Raw genomic sequence first — 16,026 nt, 5'->3', positions numbered from 1 at the left:
AAAGTACCTACATATATTCTAATGCAGGTTTAAATAGTGTTATATTGTGTTTAATTTGTTTTAAAAAAATAGAAGTAATTAATTTTGCATAATTTTGATTTTTTTTCTGCTCATAATTCCCTGGGGTGTATATATGGTCTTAAATCAGGTTCAGTTTTTTTTAACCTTGCCCAACTTTACTTTTTTTTCTTATTCTGTAGTAGGCTTTGTGAAATAGTTAATCCAGTGAGGCCTCAATTTTCTTATAATGTAGTCGCTTATAAAGCGGAAATTACAGAAACAGCATGGATTAGTGATAGGTAAGACAAAGCTGTCAACCGGTAATTTTTTGGAGTGTCTAGTTTTGCTACAGTGGATAATATCCAGATAGCAGTGTAATTTAACAGACTCCCAAAATGTATGGTTTATACCTACATAGTTTATATCAAACATAAGGTATGAAGTAAGTATGATGGAGAAGTCTGAAGATGGGTTGACACCAGGGGCTCATCATCCTTATGGAATTTGACTAATCTAAATTCTCACAGCCTTTTTTTTTTTTTTCAAATGTCTGTGAGGCCCCAGCTACATTACACTTAAGGTGTGATTAACTAGTTAATCATGTCTTAAGTGGTCACCCAGCCACACGTTCATTCACTTAATGGAGTGATAAAAAGAGGAATAAGCTACAAAGTTATTCCACAAAAGATCTGTAGTAACTTCATAGGTGCTTTCTATCACACAATTAATTGAACATATGACCATGGGCCCCTGTGCCTGGGAACCCAGTCAGCTGATCGGAGCTCCCATATGGCGGGGCCCATGGGCACCCCTGAGAACTGCCAGCTGAAGCTGACTCCCAGCAGCAGGAGCATGTGCCCCTGTGGCTGGGAGTCCCATTAGTTGACAAGGCTCCTAGTCACATGGGCATCCTGTGCACCCCCAGAGCTGGAAGCCCCCCACCCCCAGGTGACCCAGCTGCAGGGGTGCAGGTGGCATGGCAGTAGGCACAATTGTATGGATTGTATATTACATCCCGTCACACTTTAACCTGCATGTATAGAGGGGCCCTGAAATAAATAGATGGGAAAAATGTCAGAAAAACTTTTGAGTATAAAACGTCCTTCCTCAGGACAAGATCTGAGGAAAGACACTTTGTGTTCAAAAGCTTGCCCAACATCTTTCCCAACTATGTAGTTGGTCCAATACAAGGTGTATTACCGAGCAGATCTTGCTTCTCAAATATTCTCTAGCCTGTCATAGCTGCTACAACATTATTGTGAAATAATTATCTAATGTACTCTTATGAATTATTCATGTGCTCCCTAATAATTTTTCCTTTCTCCCTTCTTTTTTGAAAATAGGTCTTGACCGTGAGGTTATTGCTGATGACTTGCCTCATCCATTTGGCTTGACTCAATACCAGGATTACATCTATTGGACAGACTGGAGCCGGCGCAGCATTGAGCGAGCCAACAAAACCAGCGGCCAGAACCGAACTATCATCCAAGGACACTTGGATTACGTTATGGATATCTTGGTCTTCCATTCTTCCCGGCAGGCAGGTTGGAATGAATGTGCATCTAGCAATGGGCATTGCTCTCATCTCTGCTTAGCAGTACCCATTGGTGGTTTTGTCTGCGGCTGCCCAGCTCACTACTCCTTGAATTTTGACAATAGAACCTGCAGTGGTAAGTCCTCAGCACAAAGGAATAGCTAGAAGCCTTGGGAGGAAGCTGCATTTCTTGTTGTGATGGGAATATGTGAGGGAAGCATGGTTAAAATATAAAATCCATTGCCATCATTTATTGGGAATAGCAATAAATGGATAAAATTAGTTTACTAAGGGGCTGGCGGGGGAGGGGAGGGACACAGAAGAGGAGAAGCTCTTTCTTTTAATGACAGCAAAGTTTGTTTTGATGACAAGTTGAGTATGTTAGGTCATGGCCTTTCTCTATCTTTGAGACTGACAGTTCTTTAAAAACCTTTTCAGCATCTATATAAAGTAAGATGTGGGAATGGATGACAGTGGTAATAAAAGTTCAGCTGTTGTTTATTTTCTCATATGCTAGGTGTGTCCTATGGCAAGACAGAGAAGGGGGTGGGGGCCAGCCCTGAGCCAGCTGCACAGGGGGAAGAAGCATGGCCTGGCCCCAATCCAGCCATACAGAGGGAAGACTACATGGCCTTGCCCTGATCTGGGATGTGTGGGGTGCAGGATGAGGGTCATGGCCTGGCTCTGACCTGCCTCTAGGGGCTTCAGATTTTGGCAGCGGGAGGGGCAGCAGTACTGCTACTGCTCCTCTGCTGCCAAATTTCCCAACTCATGGGGAGCCCTGTGAGCTGGATTCCAAGGCTCCCTGGGCTGCATTTAAGGTTGAGGTTGAGCACCTCTGCTTTAGAAGATAAGTGATGTTTTGGCTCCAATTTTGGACACTGGATGAGCTCTAGGTAGCTTGGCAGCTAATGTGGTGGTGACTTAAATCTTTTGGCTGCTGAGATGTTGTGTCCCCTCGAAGCCTGCCCCACTCTATCCAAAGGCATTGGTTCTGAGAGAGAAGAGAGGCTTCAGTGTGCTGTCTCCACAACTTCATCACAGAGCAACTAAACCCCAGTTTTCTCTACTGTTGTGCAGAGCAGAACCACAAAGCCCTTGGCTAGAAACTAACTACAGACAACCCAAATAATTCATCCATGTCTCAATAACTGGCTGCTGGTGCTGCTCTTGTAACTTTGGCAGCTAAGCTGAATGTCTGATTTCCACTGGTATCATTCAGATTAGTCAAATGGGTTAAGAGAGTCATAGTACACAGAGACAGATTATATCTCACCTGTATTTTATATGACTTGGGAGATCCAGCCTGCCACTCTGAAGTCAAATCTAGGCATTCTTGGTCTGCCACCTCATAGAAGGCTTTGGAAATCATCCTCTTGGAAGTCTTCTGCTTTATGCTCCCCACATGTTCTGCAGTTCTCTTCTGTTGTTTGCTATAAGGGACAGTTGCATGACAGCTAAAGATCTTTGCTCCTTAATCATCTTCCTCTTTTCCAGAAAGTCGAAAGCATAATTTTTGTCATCACTATGGTGAATTATTGTGATCCTAAGCAGAGGGCTTTGATTTCTTATGGGAAATAAGTAATACAATCCTATAAAGATCCTGTTTTCGTGGAAATGCTCTTAGTAACAAAACAATGAGAAAAATTTCAGGAAATACATTAGGAAGAAGTAGAACTGCCTTTACATAGCATGGGTTCAAAGTCTTTTATAAAGCGTTAAACTCTTTTTCTTGCTATGTTTAACCCTGGTAGCTTTCCAACTTCTCATTTGTAGGTATTGGGAGACTTAGGTTTTCTTCTTATAATTTAATTTTTCTCTTAGCCACTGTAAACAGAGCTTGGATCACTTTTAGTCCCCTTGCCTATTGTATTTGCTTTTGTATTTCTGATCATTATTATAGCACAAGCCCTGTCAGGAGGCCAAATCATCCCCTTTGTGAACCGTATTGCACATGTGTGCACACATTCCCTTAATTATGGGAAAGATACACTGCTGTGACTAGCTCTGGTATCTTTACTTTTCTGAGCCAGCATTGTTCTTCAAGTTCAATGTAGTACAGTCCTCCAACTGGGACCCGGCTATGTTTCACCCATAGTTTCTTCCAAAAGCTCAGTTAAAATATATCATCAGTGGGGAGAGATTATGATGGAGACTGGAAAATGTTCTCCCAAAAACCTGTGTTGTGCTTCAGACCCTTAGCAACTCCAACATGGAAATTTGCTTCACTTACCAGGTCTAATGAGCTTCCATGTGAAGCTCTTAGTCAGTGAGACCCTAAAAATGAGAGATGATCTTTGGAGAGGAGGTATAAAGGGTTCATACGAAAGGACACTTGCATACTTTGAGTGGTTATTTTGTTTTGGCCTAATTTGTTCTCCTTTGCAAGTCTTCCTTAAATTATTTTTTTTAATCCTGTAAATCAGGGAGCTGAGCTTTTGCAAGCATGTTGTTTTGCTGTTTATACTGTGTGGTTTTAGTTTCTGTACACACACGTGTGCACACACATCTGTGAGAGTGACTTTTTTAACTTAAAAAAAATTATACAAATATTAAAAACAAATGGTGAAAAGTGCAAAGGTATGCTGCCTTCCCAGGGGTCAAGTATGAAACATTTATTAGTGGCAGCAAAAACTACCGTGTCACCCCAAATTGTAATGCCCTCCCCTACGCTCCTCATGGGGTTACACATGTAGGATGTGCTGTGCATCCTCCACCTTGCAGAGGGCCTCCTCATTGGCCCAGTGCAGCACAAACTGGTTCATGTTTTGTTGCAAGGTGAAATGTCCAAGTTCAAATGTGACACACGCCCAGACCCAGAAGTGGAAGACCTGGAGTTTATCATTGGAGCTGGCCCCTGCGAGCTGGTTTCTTTGGCTTTTCAGAGTTGCCATCTTTGCCTGACCCAGCAGGAAATTGGCCAGGCAGATTATACTCCCCTTGGCACTTCCTATGGGATAGAGAAGATGTACACAGTCCCAAAAAAGTCCAAGTCCAGCACACCAGACAGGGTGCTGAGGGCAGTGAAGAGTAGGTGCAGCTGGAGGCAGTCCAGGAAGGCACGGGAAAAGAGAAAGGGTAGGAAAAAGAGAGAGAAAATGAAGCTGCTGATCATTGGTGCCCATTGCTACCTCTGCTTCCCCAGGTTTCACTTCACCTGTTTCATAGGTTGGTTGAGCTGGAGCATTGCCCCACTGTTTGAACACTCAAACCATTGGAAACAAAATGTTCTGAGTCTAGAACTCAGAGCAAACATTTCTGGACGTTGGAGCTTGTACTCTGGTGCACAGTTTTGTTTCCAGGCTGACTGTTGGCTAACAGGGTGCTACAACTATGAAAAAATGGTGCTTTTAACTTTATAAGTCAAATCTCTGATCAGATTACCTACACATATGTCCACATGCACTTATCTGAAGGCATTACTGTGAAGTTGCAATTGGTGAATGAAGCTTGAGTAGCAGACAAGTTTTTTTCTGCTGCTTAATATTATTTAAGAGAGAACTTGATACACGGTGGTTTTTCTTCTTGGCCTGAGGTTGCCCATATTGGTCAGTGAGGGCACGCAGCACTTATAACTAAACTTCTGCAGTTCTTTTAGTGGTTCAGTAAGTAATTTTTCATTCACTTGTTTTTGGATGAGGTTTTTACTTGTCTCCTAGTCTTCTGGACAAGTTTGCTCCCTTCCTAGTTGGGTAGGGGAGAGCAGTGTTGAACACCTAAAATCTGAGCAATGGGAAGCTGAGCAGAATGTGACATTAAATTCTCCTGACTGCACCTGTCCAAAATGGACATTTTTCTGTTGGTCTCCTTAGTTTTTTTTTTCCTGAGAGAGTGAGAGGGTTGTAGCAGCACATCTATACCAGCCTAATGGAAGTCTTTACTGTGATCTAGTAGCAAAACACAAACGGTTAATTTTGCAGTTTTACCTGCCATTGTAAGTGTACTAGCTTACAATCAAACTTTGAAGTCAGTGAAATACTACTTTCCCTGGTCCTGAAAAAACATAACTGACCATTCTGTTTTGTGGCAATTTTGACAGTTTTTCAATTGCAAAGAGAAGGATAAACAGCTTAACTTTGCCCTTCACATCCACACTCTTCTATTTGTTGAATAAAGATGCTTTTTAAGGCCTTCCTACAACCAAGTTGTATATGTTTTATGGTATATTTTGCACAGTAGCCACTACTGTTAAGCAAGCTAGGTAACCAGTGTTTCAGCTCTCTGTGTTTGTATTTGTCTGTTTTTTAAAAGCTCCTACAACCTTCTTGCTGTTCAGTCAGAAGAATGCAATTAATCGCATGGTGATAGATGAGCAACAAAGTCCAGACATCATACTCCCCATCCACAGCCTCAGAAACGTTCGGGCCATTGATTATGATCCCTTGGATAAGCAGCTTTACTGGATTGACTCTCGTCAAAACGTCATCCGGAAATCACAAGAAGATGGCAGCCAGGTATCTGTGGGGTGGAATTTTAAGAGGCGGAGGGGCTGTTTATGACAAGTAGCAATTATGCTTTGTATAATCTAAATAGATAGACAGCCTGCTGACTCCCAGCTTTGCTGTAACTGCTGCTGGGCTGAGCAGCTAGTGGTGAGAAGCTCTAGGGAACTGGAGTTTGGAAATTAAGATTCATGAGGAAGCATACATGAAGAACCTCAGCATGGGAATGAAGTTGGAGGGGAGGAGAAAAGGAAAATTTGTGGGGGAGGTGCATTGACTTATATCATTGTTCATCCCCAGACCTTTTAGCCACTGTTCTGTTACTTTTTTTGTATAAATAAGTGCAGGTTTTCCCTGCATGACGGTTGTCAGTAATACTCTATTTAAATGCTTTTCAGCCTTAACTCCATCCCCATAAATCCTGATGTGTAAGTGATATGTATCCACTACTGATTCAGCTGTTACCTTGGGAGAGACTAGGAGAAATAACTGAACCTGGGTCTCCAAGTTCCGGGTTGCATTTTGGAGGATCCTTTCTAGCAGTAAACAATGTCACATTTGGCAGATGTAGTGAACTCCACTGCCTGGGTCAGATTGGTTTTAATGTTCTTCCTGTGACTTTCCTGCATCCCTTTCCCTGCAGAGTCTTACAGTGGTGGCCAGTCCAGTTCCCAATCAGAACCTGGACATGCAGCCCTATGACCTGAGCATTGACATTTACAGCCGTTACATCTACTGGACGTGTGAAGCCACTAATGTAATCAATGTGACACGCCTGGATGGGAGATCGATGGGTGTGGTGCTGAAAGGAGATCAAGACAGGCCCAGGGCCATTGTGGTGAATCCAGAGAAAGGGTATGTATAATTCAGTGGAGGGCTTGACTGGAACATCAGTCTAGAAACCCTGTGATTAAGACTTTTCAGCCAAATATGGGTCTCCGTGGTACTGGTGCATAAGTGCTAAAGGTTGAAAACTTTAACAGTTCTTAGGGTAAAATTCTGGCTTATTGAAGTCAACAGAAGTTTTAGCAAGGAAAGTAGCAAGGTCCAGTTATGCTCACTCTGGAGCTGAGTCCAGCTCAGAGCGAGGGGAGGTACCCATTTGGCCAGTTGGCATTAAGAGTGGTCGGGGAGAGGAGCACAGTGCTGAGCAACTCCAGGTGTGTCTTTAAAAGGCATAGCTAGCCATCTACTAACACACAAGCATCCCAGTGAAAGGAAGGACAGGTGAGATGCCTCTCCCACATCCTCCCCAGAAACACTTTCTTCAGAGCTAGGCTGCTCCATAAGCAGTGCTAAAGCCCTCCTGGGAGATAGAACATGCTGGTGTCCTGTTCATCCTTCTCCTTAACTGTTAGGGACTTGCAAAAGGGGAAGCATTGTTTAGCCCTAAGTAAAAAAATGAGGTTATTTTCTTTGGTAAATCAGTTGTTGTCTTAAACAGCATCTGTTTGTTTTTTTATGTGAATTGTGCAGAAATGAGTATAATAACCCTTTTTGTCTAACCCCTCTTATTGTAGGTACATGTATTTCACCAACCTACAGGAAAGGTCTCCCAAAATTGAGAGAGCAGCATTGGATGGAACTGAACGGGAAGTCCTCTTTTTCAGTGGCTTGAGTAAACCTGTAGCCTTAGCAATTGACAGCCAGCTGGGAAAGTTGTTCTGGGCAGATTCAGACCTCCGGAGAATTGAAAGCAGTGACCTTTCAGGTAGAGTAGACTCTGTGACTCATTTGGAGTAGGTGGGGAAATGCAGAGAAAAAGGGTCTCCTCCTCTGCCTTTCTGCTGTAAACAATCTGTACCAGGACTGTACTCATTCCTCAAGCTTCCAGCCAGGGAATGTGACTGACTCAGACAGCATACACATTCTCTCTCATTCTTCAATCTGTGATTTACATTACTAATTGCTAAACGTTACTTGCTGTCTATTTTCAGTTTCAAGACCTTTGCGTAGTTTTCCTCCGAACTCCTGTTTGCAGCTAAATCCCTGCTGCTTTGTCAATAGAAGTCACTTTTGGTACTTTAGTCTCTGTCAAGCGAAACATCAAGTGTGTGGCTAAGGGAAAAAATTATTGGCTGCAGTGTTAAATCAGTATGTACTGACCATTTCTACATAACATGGCAACTGGAATGTGTATCTCCTTATACAGTAAAACCTGGATCATTCATTTCCACATGGTTCACAACCAACTTAGTTCACAGTGGGTTGCTGAATGAAGGGCAATCCATTCAGCTGCTTGCTGTGGCTTTTACTTCAAAGAGTGCAGCTTCTCCACTCAGCTGGAGCTCATCAGTGATCCCTTGCTTTTATTAGTCTTTTATTAGTTAAGCTTCACAACATGCCTTTATGCCAGGACAAGCAGTTCTAATCCAGAGTCCCAGATGGTTGGAACCAAGGCACAGCAAGGTAGACCACATATGACCGGTGATGCACAGCAAGTCGATGAAAGATTAGGGACAGAACTCTGGTCTCCTCATTGGATGCTTTAACCATTGGTTTGCACTTAAATGTATTAAAGCAGTGTAAGTTCTTTTCTGAAAGTTATAGCCTGGTGTATGCTTGGATGATTTTGCCCAGTACAGGTTCAGCATCTCTCTGCATGACTTACTCAGAGCTATTGAGCTTCTGAGTGCTTGGGGGTTGCGTGACCCCTGGTTGCATGCTGCACAGATCCGCAGGGTGGACAACACTTGCTGCACTGCCTCCATGCCACTGCACAGTGTGGAGTCCCCAGGTTCCCCTGAGCTCCCCAGCCACTGGCTCTTTCAGTCCCTTGAGCCACATCCCCTCCCACCAGGGGCAGGGCAGACCAGTAAAAGTTGAAGGAGGAGCCCAGAGACTGCAACAGCAGGAGAGAGGTCATGGGAGTGACACCCAGCCTGGGAGCCCAGAAGGCTACAGGTTCACCCGTTGTGGGCTGGATGAGTCCCATGGACTGACTGCCTATTGGACAGCCCTAACTTAAATTATGGATAGCTTAAAGTTATGCATTTCTTGTTTCTCAGTCTATTATCTCTTAGCTTTTGGGACACCAGCATTCAAAGCCAGCCTGACATTTTATGTAACATCTTTTCATGTTTTTAAACAATCCTACCTTTAAAAAAAACAGCTGTCAGATCTTGTATATTGCTTAATAACACCTTGCAATTCCCTCCATGAACTTTGAGGACAACCTTTTCAAACACTCACTTTTTGGCATTTGCCCTGCAAGATAAATCACAGCAATTACTAACCTCATTTCTAACTGATGACACAGAGCTGGCTAACAGGCATTTTTTGACAGAGTAACTTCTATGGGGTCTACAAATGTTGTTACTATTAGGGAGAGATAGTATGCTTCACGTGTGAGAGAGTGTTCTTTCTCCTGCCCTTTAAAAAGGCACTTGGAGCCCAGTTCTTTTCTCCTAGTAAGAGAACCAATTGAAAACTTCCTTTGATAGGACTAGACTTCCCAGAGTTCTCACGTGGTAAAGGGCAAAGATGTCTGCATGAGAGAGATGGTTGGGATAGCTTCCTTTGTGTGGGCACTGTGTTTGAAGGTATTTATTCTGAAATCTGGTAACTCTCATTTTGGAGTAGTTTGTCCACATAAAGAGCTATTTTGGCCAGCAGTTCTCATCAGTTGTACAGTGTAGGTAATTCCTATGGTGAGCAAAATTTAACCTTTTGGGTGGTTTAGAACCTCTCCAAGATTTTTTCCAGAAAGGATAAAGAACACTGGTATGCTGTATAACTTTAATTGGAGGGCAAAACAATCCCACATTGACAACATTTATAAAGTAGAAATTCTGCATGTCTATCTAGACATACAAAAAAATAGAACTCTTGGTTGCAAAATGATCTTTTATTAGACCAACTGGAAAATAGTAAGAAAGTTGTCCTTTTCTGCAAGCTTCCAGGATCAAGGTCCCTTCGTCAGGCTCTGGGAAAAGTGTAGATGGTGGTAAAAAGTCCCCATAAGTAGGAAATAAACGAAGGGACTTTGATCCCGAAAGCTTGCAGAAAGGGACAATTTTCTTGCCATTTTCCAGGTGGTCTAATAAAAGGAATCATTTTGCAACCAAGAGTTCTAGTTTTTTGTATATTTTTTTTGTCCCAGACCAGCAGAACTACCAAGTACACCCCTGAAGCATGTATATCTAATTGTTTTCCAAATAAACTAAATATTGACCAAAAAATACTTTGAGCCTGACTTTTGTATGTAATTGTCTATAGCTCCTTGTTAATTTATTGAGAACTGCAGTTGTACAGCCTCTCTGAAAATCAGTCTTGTGTGTAAGTGCCAGGTCCCCTTTTCCCCCTCTCCCCAAGTTACAGTTTTTGGAAAGTTTTTATCAGGAAAGAAGAAAGTTAATTATGGTTTATGTTTAAGTAAATGCTTTGAGCTATAGGATTTTCATTTATGTGCTTCCTGGTAGGAGTAGCCGGGGGGGGGGGGGTGTATCTTCTGTCCCACTTCAGGGTTTAGGGTCAAGTTTATGGAAACGTGAATTTCAGTGTCCTAGTTAGGTTAGTAGTAATAATTTAGTCACAACTATGGGTAAAAACCAAGGTATGTTTAAGTTTTCAAGTTTCTGCACCACAATGCTAAATATCACTTGCGTTGCCCTCACCTACATTCCACTGTAAGAGAACTCCACGCAGAAAGATAAAACTCTTATTCTTCTGAAGACTGGCAACAATCAACACTGTTTTCCTGTTCCCAAGGGCCTCTGTGCATGGCTCCTGCTCCCCCTTCTCTTATCATCTTGCATGTACACAGTGGTTCATATTTGTAGTTTTTAAAGCCAGGATAGATCTCTATGATGATGACTTGTTCTAACCACATGCCTGGCATTAGCCATCCATGTAGCAAATTCATTTATTTCTGCATTGACGTGCATACAGTTCATTCCAGCAGCCAGGTTCTTCATTCTAGACAAATTAATCAGAAAACTGTTTATCACTTACGGAGTAAGAGTCAAGAATTCTAGGGTCTGTTTTAGACTTTACCACCTGATTACTATGAAACTGAGCTGGTTACTTAACCCCTGTATACTTCAGTTTGTTTTCTCTAAAATGGGGATAGTAATTCTTAGTTTAATTTATAATTTAAAACATTTGAGATAATCTGATGACAGATGTACAGTGGAAAATATTGTTAGTGGTATAACTAAACATTGAGATAAGAAATTCAGATTGCTTCATTAATTCACATCCAAGCATTAATACTTGAAAGTAGATAACTTAAAATCAGTATCTTCCACATGTGTTTTTGGGCAGAAATGTTTCATCCTTTTATCTGTTGTTATTCACTATACCAGTTAAAAAGTCAATGTTTTTTTTTAACATAATGTTGTTGAATACATTTACAGGCTATTCCCTGCTATCATACATGTACAGCTCTGGTTTACCTGTAATTTTAAATCATGTAATGTTTCAGTCTGTCAAAAGAAAAGCAATTTTTTTTTTATAAGTGCATGTATATATGGGGGGTGAAGGTGGGGGCGGGGAGTGAGGCTGTACAACTGCAGTTCTCAATAAATTAACAAGGAACTATAGACAATTACATACAAATTAAATTTATTGAATCAGCATCCATCAAATTTGCAGAGTTATATAGTACAACGTCAGTTTTTGGGTTTTTCAAATGTTAAGTTTCTAGCTGTTTGGATTGTGACAAATGCATTTGCTTTTTAAACTTAAATGCTGTATAATTTTTCTTCCTAAGGCCCCTGGCAGACATTCCATTTATCTCACGTTACTTACACAGTAAATTGTAACATGCCCCACATGCAATGAATTTATCACACCATAAAATAGCAAACCAGCCACAAAGATGTTCCCATGGCCTAGCATGTTTCCAGCATGAGAAACATGGGCTTCCCATGGCCTAGCATGTTTCTAGCATGAGGCCTTTTGTGTCCCAAACCTGGGAGCTGCCCAGAAGTGATAAGCTGATCATCAGGATTGGGCAGGGAGCAGCCCTAACCTCTCTTCCCACCAGCAGTTGTGAAGTTGGGATCTAAGGCATTTTAGGCCTTATCCCAAACTTCGCATGTCCTACCATACATGTGTGGCATGGCAAGTCACATAGTTTAGGGATTGGGCCTAAAATTGCTCAGACAATCATGTAATTACATTAACATTTACCAGGGGTCTAAATCTGCAGATAATCTTCACCAGTAGCTCTAGGGACTGGAGTGAACTGCACTGCTTGTAGTACTAACCCTGAGATTTAACAACAACCATTTAAAAGTCACATACCCAATTTAGCACAATCATTCAGCCAATGTACTTCTCCATCAGTATTGAGTGCTGGGGCAGCAGGTCATCACTCAGGGTTGTTTGCTGACTGAGGATAAATTTTCACAAGGGAAAATGCCGTGTTCTAATTCAAGCCAGCTAACACCAGTTAATCTCTTAATGAAGGCAAAGCAGTTTGTTTTAGCAAGTTGAAATAAAGGTTATGGGAAAGTCCAGAGTTTACGTAAACCTCATAACTCTTGTGAAAACTAAACTACCTCTTCTTTAGGATTTTATCTCATCTCCATTAGTTAACACCTGAGGACCAAGCTAAAAAATTCAGACACCTGCACAAACCTTAACATGATTTCTGATCATTCACATGTGGCTTGGGGGGGAGTAAAAAATATGCATTTTCCCTCCATATTACTGAAATTCCTGATGTCATGAAGGCTAAAACCCAAAACTTCCTCTGTGTATGTTTTTCTTCTCTTAGTTCCAGCTTGTTATAGAAGGCAATAATGCATTTGTGTGCCCACTGAAAATGGGGGAAACAAAAAGGGTGGTCTGGCTGTGGAATTTAAATGCACCATGCTATGAAGGATACTAAGCTGTGTGTGTGCATGTGTATAGCATATTTATTGTATCTTTGTAAAATATATGTTTCTGGTGATGTCCCAGTCTTTTCCTATTGTTTAAACTACCACTTCCTTCCCAAAGGTGCAAACCGAATCGTTTTAGAAGACTCCAACATTCTGCAGCCTGTCGGACTGACGGTATTTGAAAACTGGCTCTACTGGATTGATAGGCAACAGCAGATGATTGAAAAAATTGACATGACTGGTCAAGGAGGACGCACAAAGGTGCAAGCTCGCATTGCTCAACTCAGCGACATTCACGCTGTTAAGGAACTCAATATCCAGGAATACAGTATGTACCAGTCCCATCATCAAGAAGCAATCATAACTTGTGGGGATGTGGCCAGGAAGTAGCAAAAGACACACACGACTTTTTCTTCCATACACCACTGATTAAATCCAGCTTGGGTCACTAGTGGCTAAAACTTAACATCATTGAGTGTCTCTTCAGTGTCCTGTGTGGAATTAGTTGAGTTTTCTTGGTATGTTTGGCAGTGGGCAGGGTCCCATCACAAAATCTGCTGGCAACCTGATGGGTACTTCTACAAAGCATGAAGGAGTGTCTAGAGACAGACTGGCATATCTTGTTGCTCCCTGAAGAGGTGTCCCAGATCAAGTTTGTGTGGCAGAGTGGTGTAGTCCACGACTGCATACTTTATCTGTTTAGAGCACTTTAGTTCAGCACCTGTCATTGAAAGTAAATAGGGCAAAAACTTCCTTATCCAGACTTAAAATTAACAGGGAATTGACTGGGCCCTGAAAAGGCGTTGCAGTCAACTTAGGGGAAACAGTCACCAGTTAATATAGGCTATGTGGTATATCTTGAGCTGGAGAAATTTTACAGAATCTGTCTGGGGATATTTTAATTAAAGCCTCAGCACAGCCTACCACTAGCTTTGTTTGTTGTTAATCACAATAAATCTGTCAAGAATTTCAAGAAGAAGTAGGTCATCCTTATTAAACATTAAAATGAAAAGACATTTATCTAGAGCCTTTTTATTTGAGTTTTGGAGACAGTTTGTAGACCTTAAACTATGTGAATCAGAAAAGTTGTTTTTTTTTTAAATATAGCTTTAGATAGAGGGAGAATGGCTTTGTGACATACTAGGTAACTTGTGTTCCTCCAGATCCAGTCCTGTCTCTCTCAGCAAACAAAAACATAAGGCTTTGTTTACTGTTTACTGTTGCCTGAATGTACATGATGCTTCAGATAACTTTGTCCTTCAAAAACATTTCTAATTAAGCTGTCTTTAGAGCTGCTTCTGTTGAAGGCTTTTCCCATTTGGGAAGGGAGACAGATTCATGTGCTCTATGCTTATGAGCTACTACGCATGTCTCAGCAGAACCCCGTTGAAATCACTGAGGCTCTATAGAGGTGTTGGGAATCACTTAGTCTGAGCCTGTTAGGGGATCAACCTCATAAAAAATGAACCTGAATAGTTTTCCCCTCATTAATTTCTTTTCTTGTTTTAAAAATAACAGTCAGATTTGTGGAAGTAGTTAATTGCGTACAAATGTTGTTTTTACAATTCCAGGACAGCATCCTTGTTCTCAAGATAATGGTGGGTGTTCGCATATCTGCATCGTGAAGGGAGATGGTACCACTCGTTGTTCTTGCCCAGTGCATCTTGTCCTACTGCAGGATGAACTGTCCTGTGGAGGTGAGTCCCTCCAGTTGTCACTGAGCCTGAGTTAGGATCATCTGCATGTTAGCTTCAGGTTTCCATGTAGGGGGTCCTTTAGAGAGGTAAGCAAGCACTGTGAGAGAACAAGTTGTCTTGTACTACTGCTCTTTTACTTTTTGACACAACACTGATGTAGGCTTTTTGTATCACCCCACAGTTGACCCTGTGGGTGGTGTTTATTATCTTTGAGATGAGGATACCAGTAATTTCTTAAATAACACAGATTTCAATTTGTCCTTACATATTAAAAGGATTTTATTTCAGGGGGGAGGGACAGGGGGGTTGTTATGAGTATTTATTCTGTGGTCTTTAATACCATCTGAAACACCTGGGGTGGGATTTGCTTTTTTCCTTTGTTGGTTTGACATTTTTTGTTTGGCACATGAAAAACCTGAATTGAACAGGACTGTTTTTGTTTAATCTGTGCCATCTTTTCAAGTTCTTTAGCATGTACTCCAGAATGCATGTTTGTGTGTTTTTTGTCAGGGTCATTGATGCTAAACACAGAGTTCTTTTCACTTCAGCTGCTGCTTGAGAGCCAGCAGAGCTCTCATAGAACACTGCTTCTTTGATACCCATGTAAGAAGCATGTCAGTGTATTTTTGGGGAGGTGCGCAGTAGGACTTGAAAAGCATAATTCATATTTTATAGCAAGATCTCTACCCCAAGTGGGTTGAATTTGGGATCTCAGAATGCTTTGGTAAATATGAATAGTAGGCACAGAAGTTCTGGATATGGCTTGGCCTGAGCCATTCCTAAATTCAGGGACTAATCATAGAATCCTAGAAAACCAGGGCTGGAATGGACCTTAAGAGGTCATCTAGTGCAATCCTCTGCCTAAGGATCATCCCTATCTAAACCATCCTAGAAAAATATTTGTATAGCCTATTCTTAAAAACTTTTTAGTTACCAGGAATAAATGCCAGAAACCTCAAAAACACCCTAATTTGCCACAGATAAAGCAGGGTAATGAGGGCACTGTCAATGTCCTACTACTTTCAAGGATGGGAGGTTGTTGTTAAAAGATGCTTGAGAGATCCAAGGAAGTGGACTATGGCCCTCCTCTCTGTGCTACAGAAAAAGGCAAAACCACCTGCAATTCATGCCACTTTGATCATGTGGTGAAATTCCTGCTTGATTTCTAATGTGGTGAACCAGGAACCTCTGGGTTTTTTAGTTGCAGCAAGAGCATCAGCACACCTTGGTGTGCTGATCCCAGGAGTGATGTGTAGGGGGTGCACACAGGTGCACATGCAACTCCTGCAAAAAGGCGCTGCCAACACTATCAGCGCCTCCTGTAGGCGCTCGCCGCTTACCACCTGCCGCTGGCACTGCCAGCAGCATCTGTGGGTCCATGATCACCCCTGGCTGCCACTGCCAGTGGTGTCTGTGGGTGATCGCCATCCAACCCCTACCCTGCCAGCAGTGCCAGCGGTGTCTGTGGGACCTTCCTGCTACTGCTGGCCCAGCTGTTGTGTGTGTCCCACCCCCCCCCCCGA

At 42.0% G+C, this 16,026-nt stretch overlaps 1 protein-coding gene across 1 annotated transcript in view; it reads left to right on the top strand.

Moving 5' to 3' along the window:
- The window catches only part of LRP6 (LDL receptor related protein 6), a 260,426-nt gene that overhangs the window by 226,829 nt on the left and 17,571 nt on the right, over nucleotides 1–16,026 (top strand). The window contains exons 12-17 of the mRNA XM_019515963.1: nucleotides 1,344–1,670; nucleotides 5,786–5,988; nucleotides 6,620–6,831; nucleotides 7,497–7,687; nucleotides 12,925–13,134; nucleotides 14,378–14,503. Of these exons, the coding sequence (XP_019371508.1) occupies nucleotides 1,344–1,670; nucleotides 5,786–5,988; nucleotides 6,620–6,831; nucleotides 7,497–7,687; nucleotides 12,925–13,134; nucleotides 14,378–14,503 (1,269 nt within the window). The remainder of the gene's footprint in view (nucleotides 1–1,343; nucleotides 1,671–5,785; nucleotides 5,989–6,619; nucleotides 6,832–7,496; nucleotides 7,688–12,924; nucleotides 13,135–14,377; nucleotides 14,504–16,026) is intronic.

The sequence above is a fragment of the Gavialis gangeticus genome, unplaced genomic scaffold (genome assembly GCF_001723915.1).
Source record: "Gavialis gangeticus isolate Ggan-Ray unplaced genomic scaffold, GavGan_comp1, whole genome shotgun sequence".
NCBI classification, from domain to species: Eukaryota; Metazoa; Chordata; order Crocodylia; family Gavialidae; genus Gavialis; species Gavialis gangeticus.
This window is presented reverse-complemented; position numbering and strand designations above follow the sequence as displayed.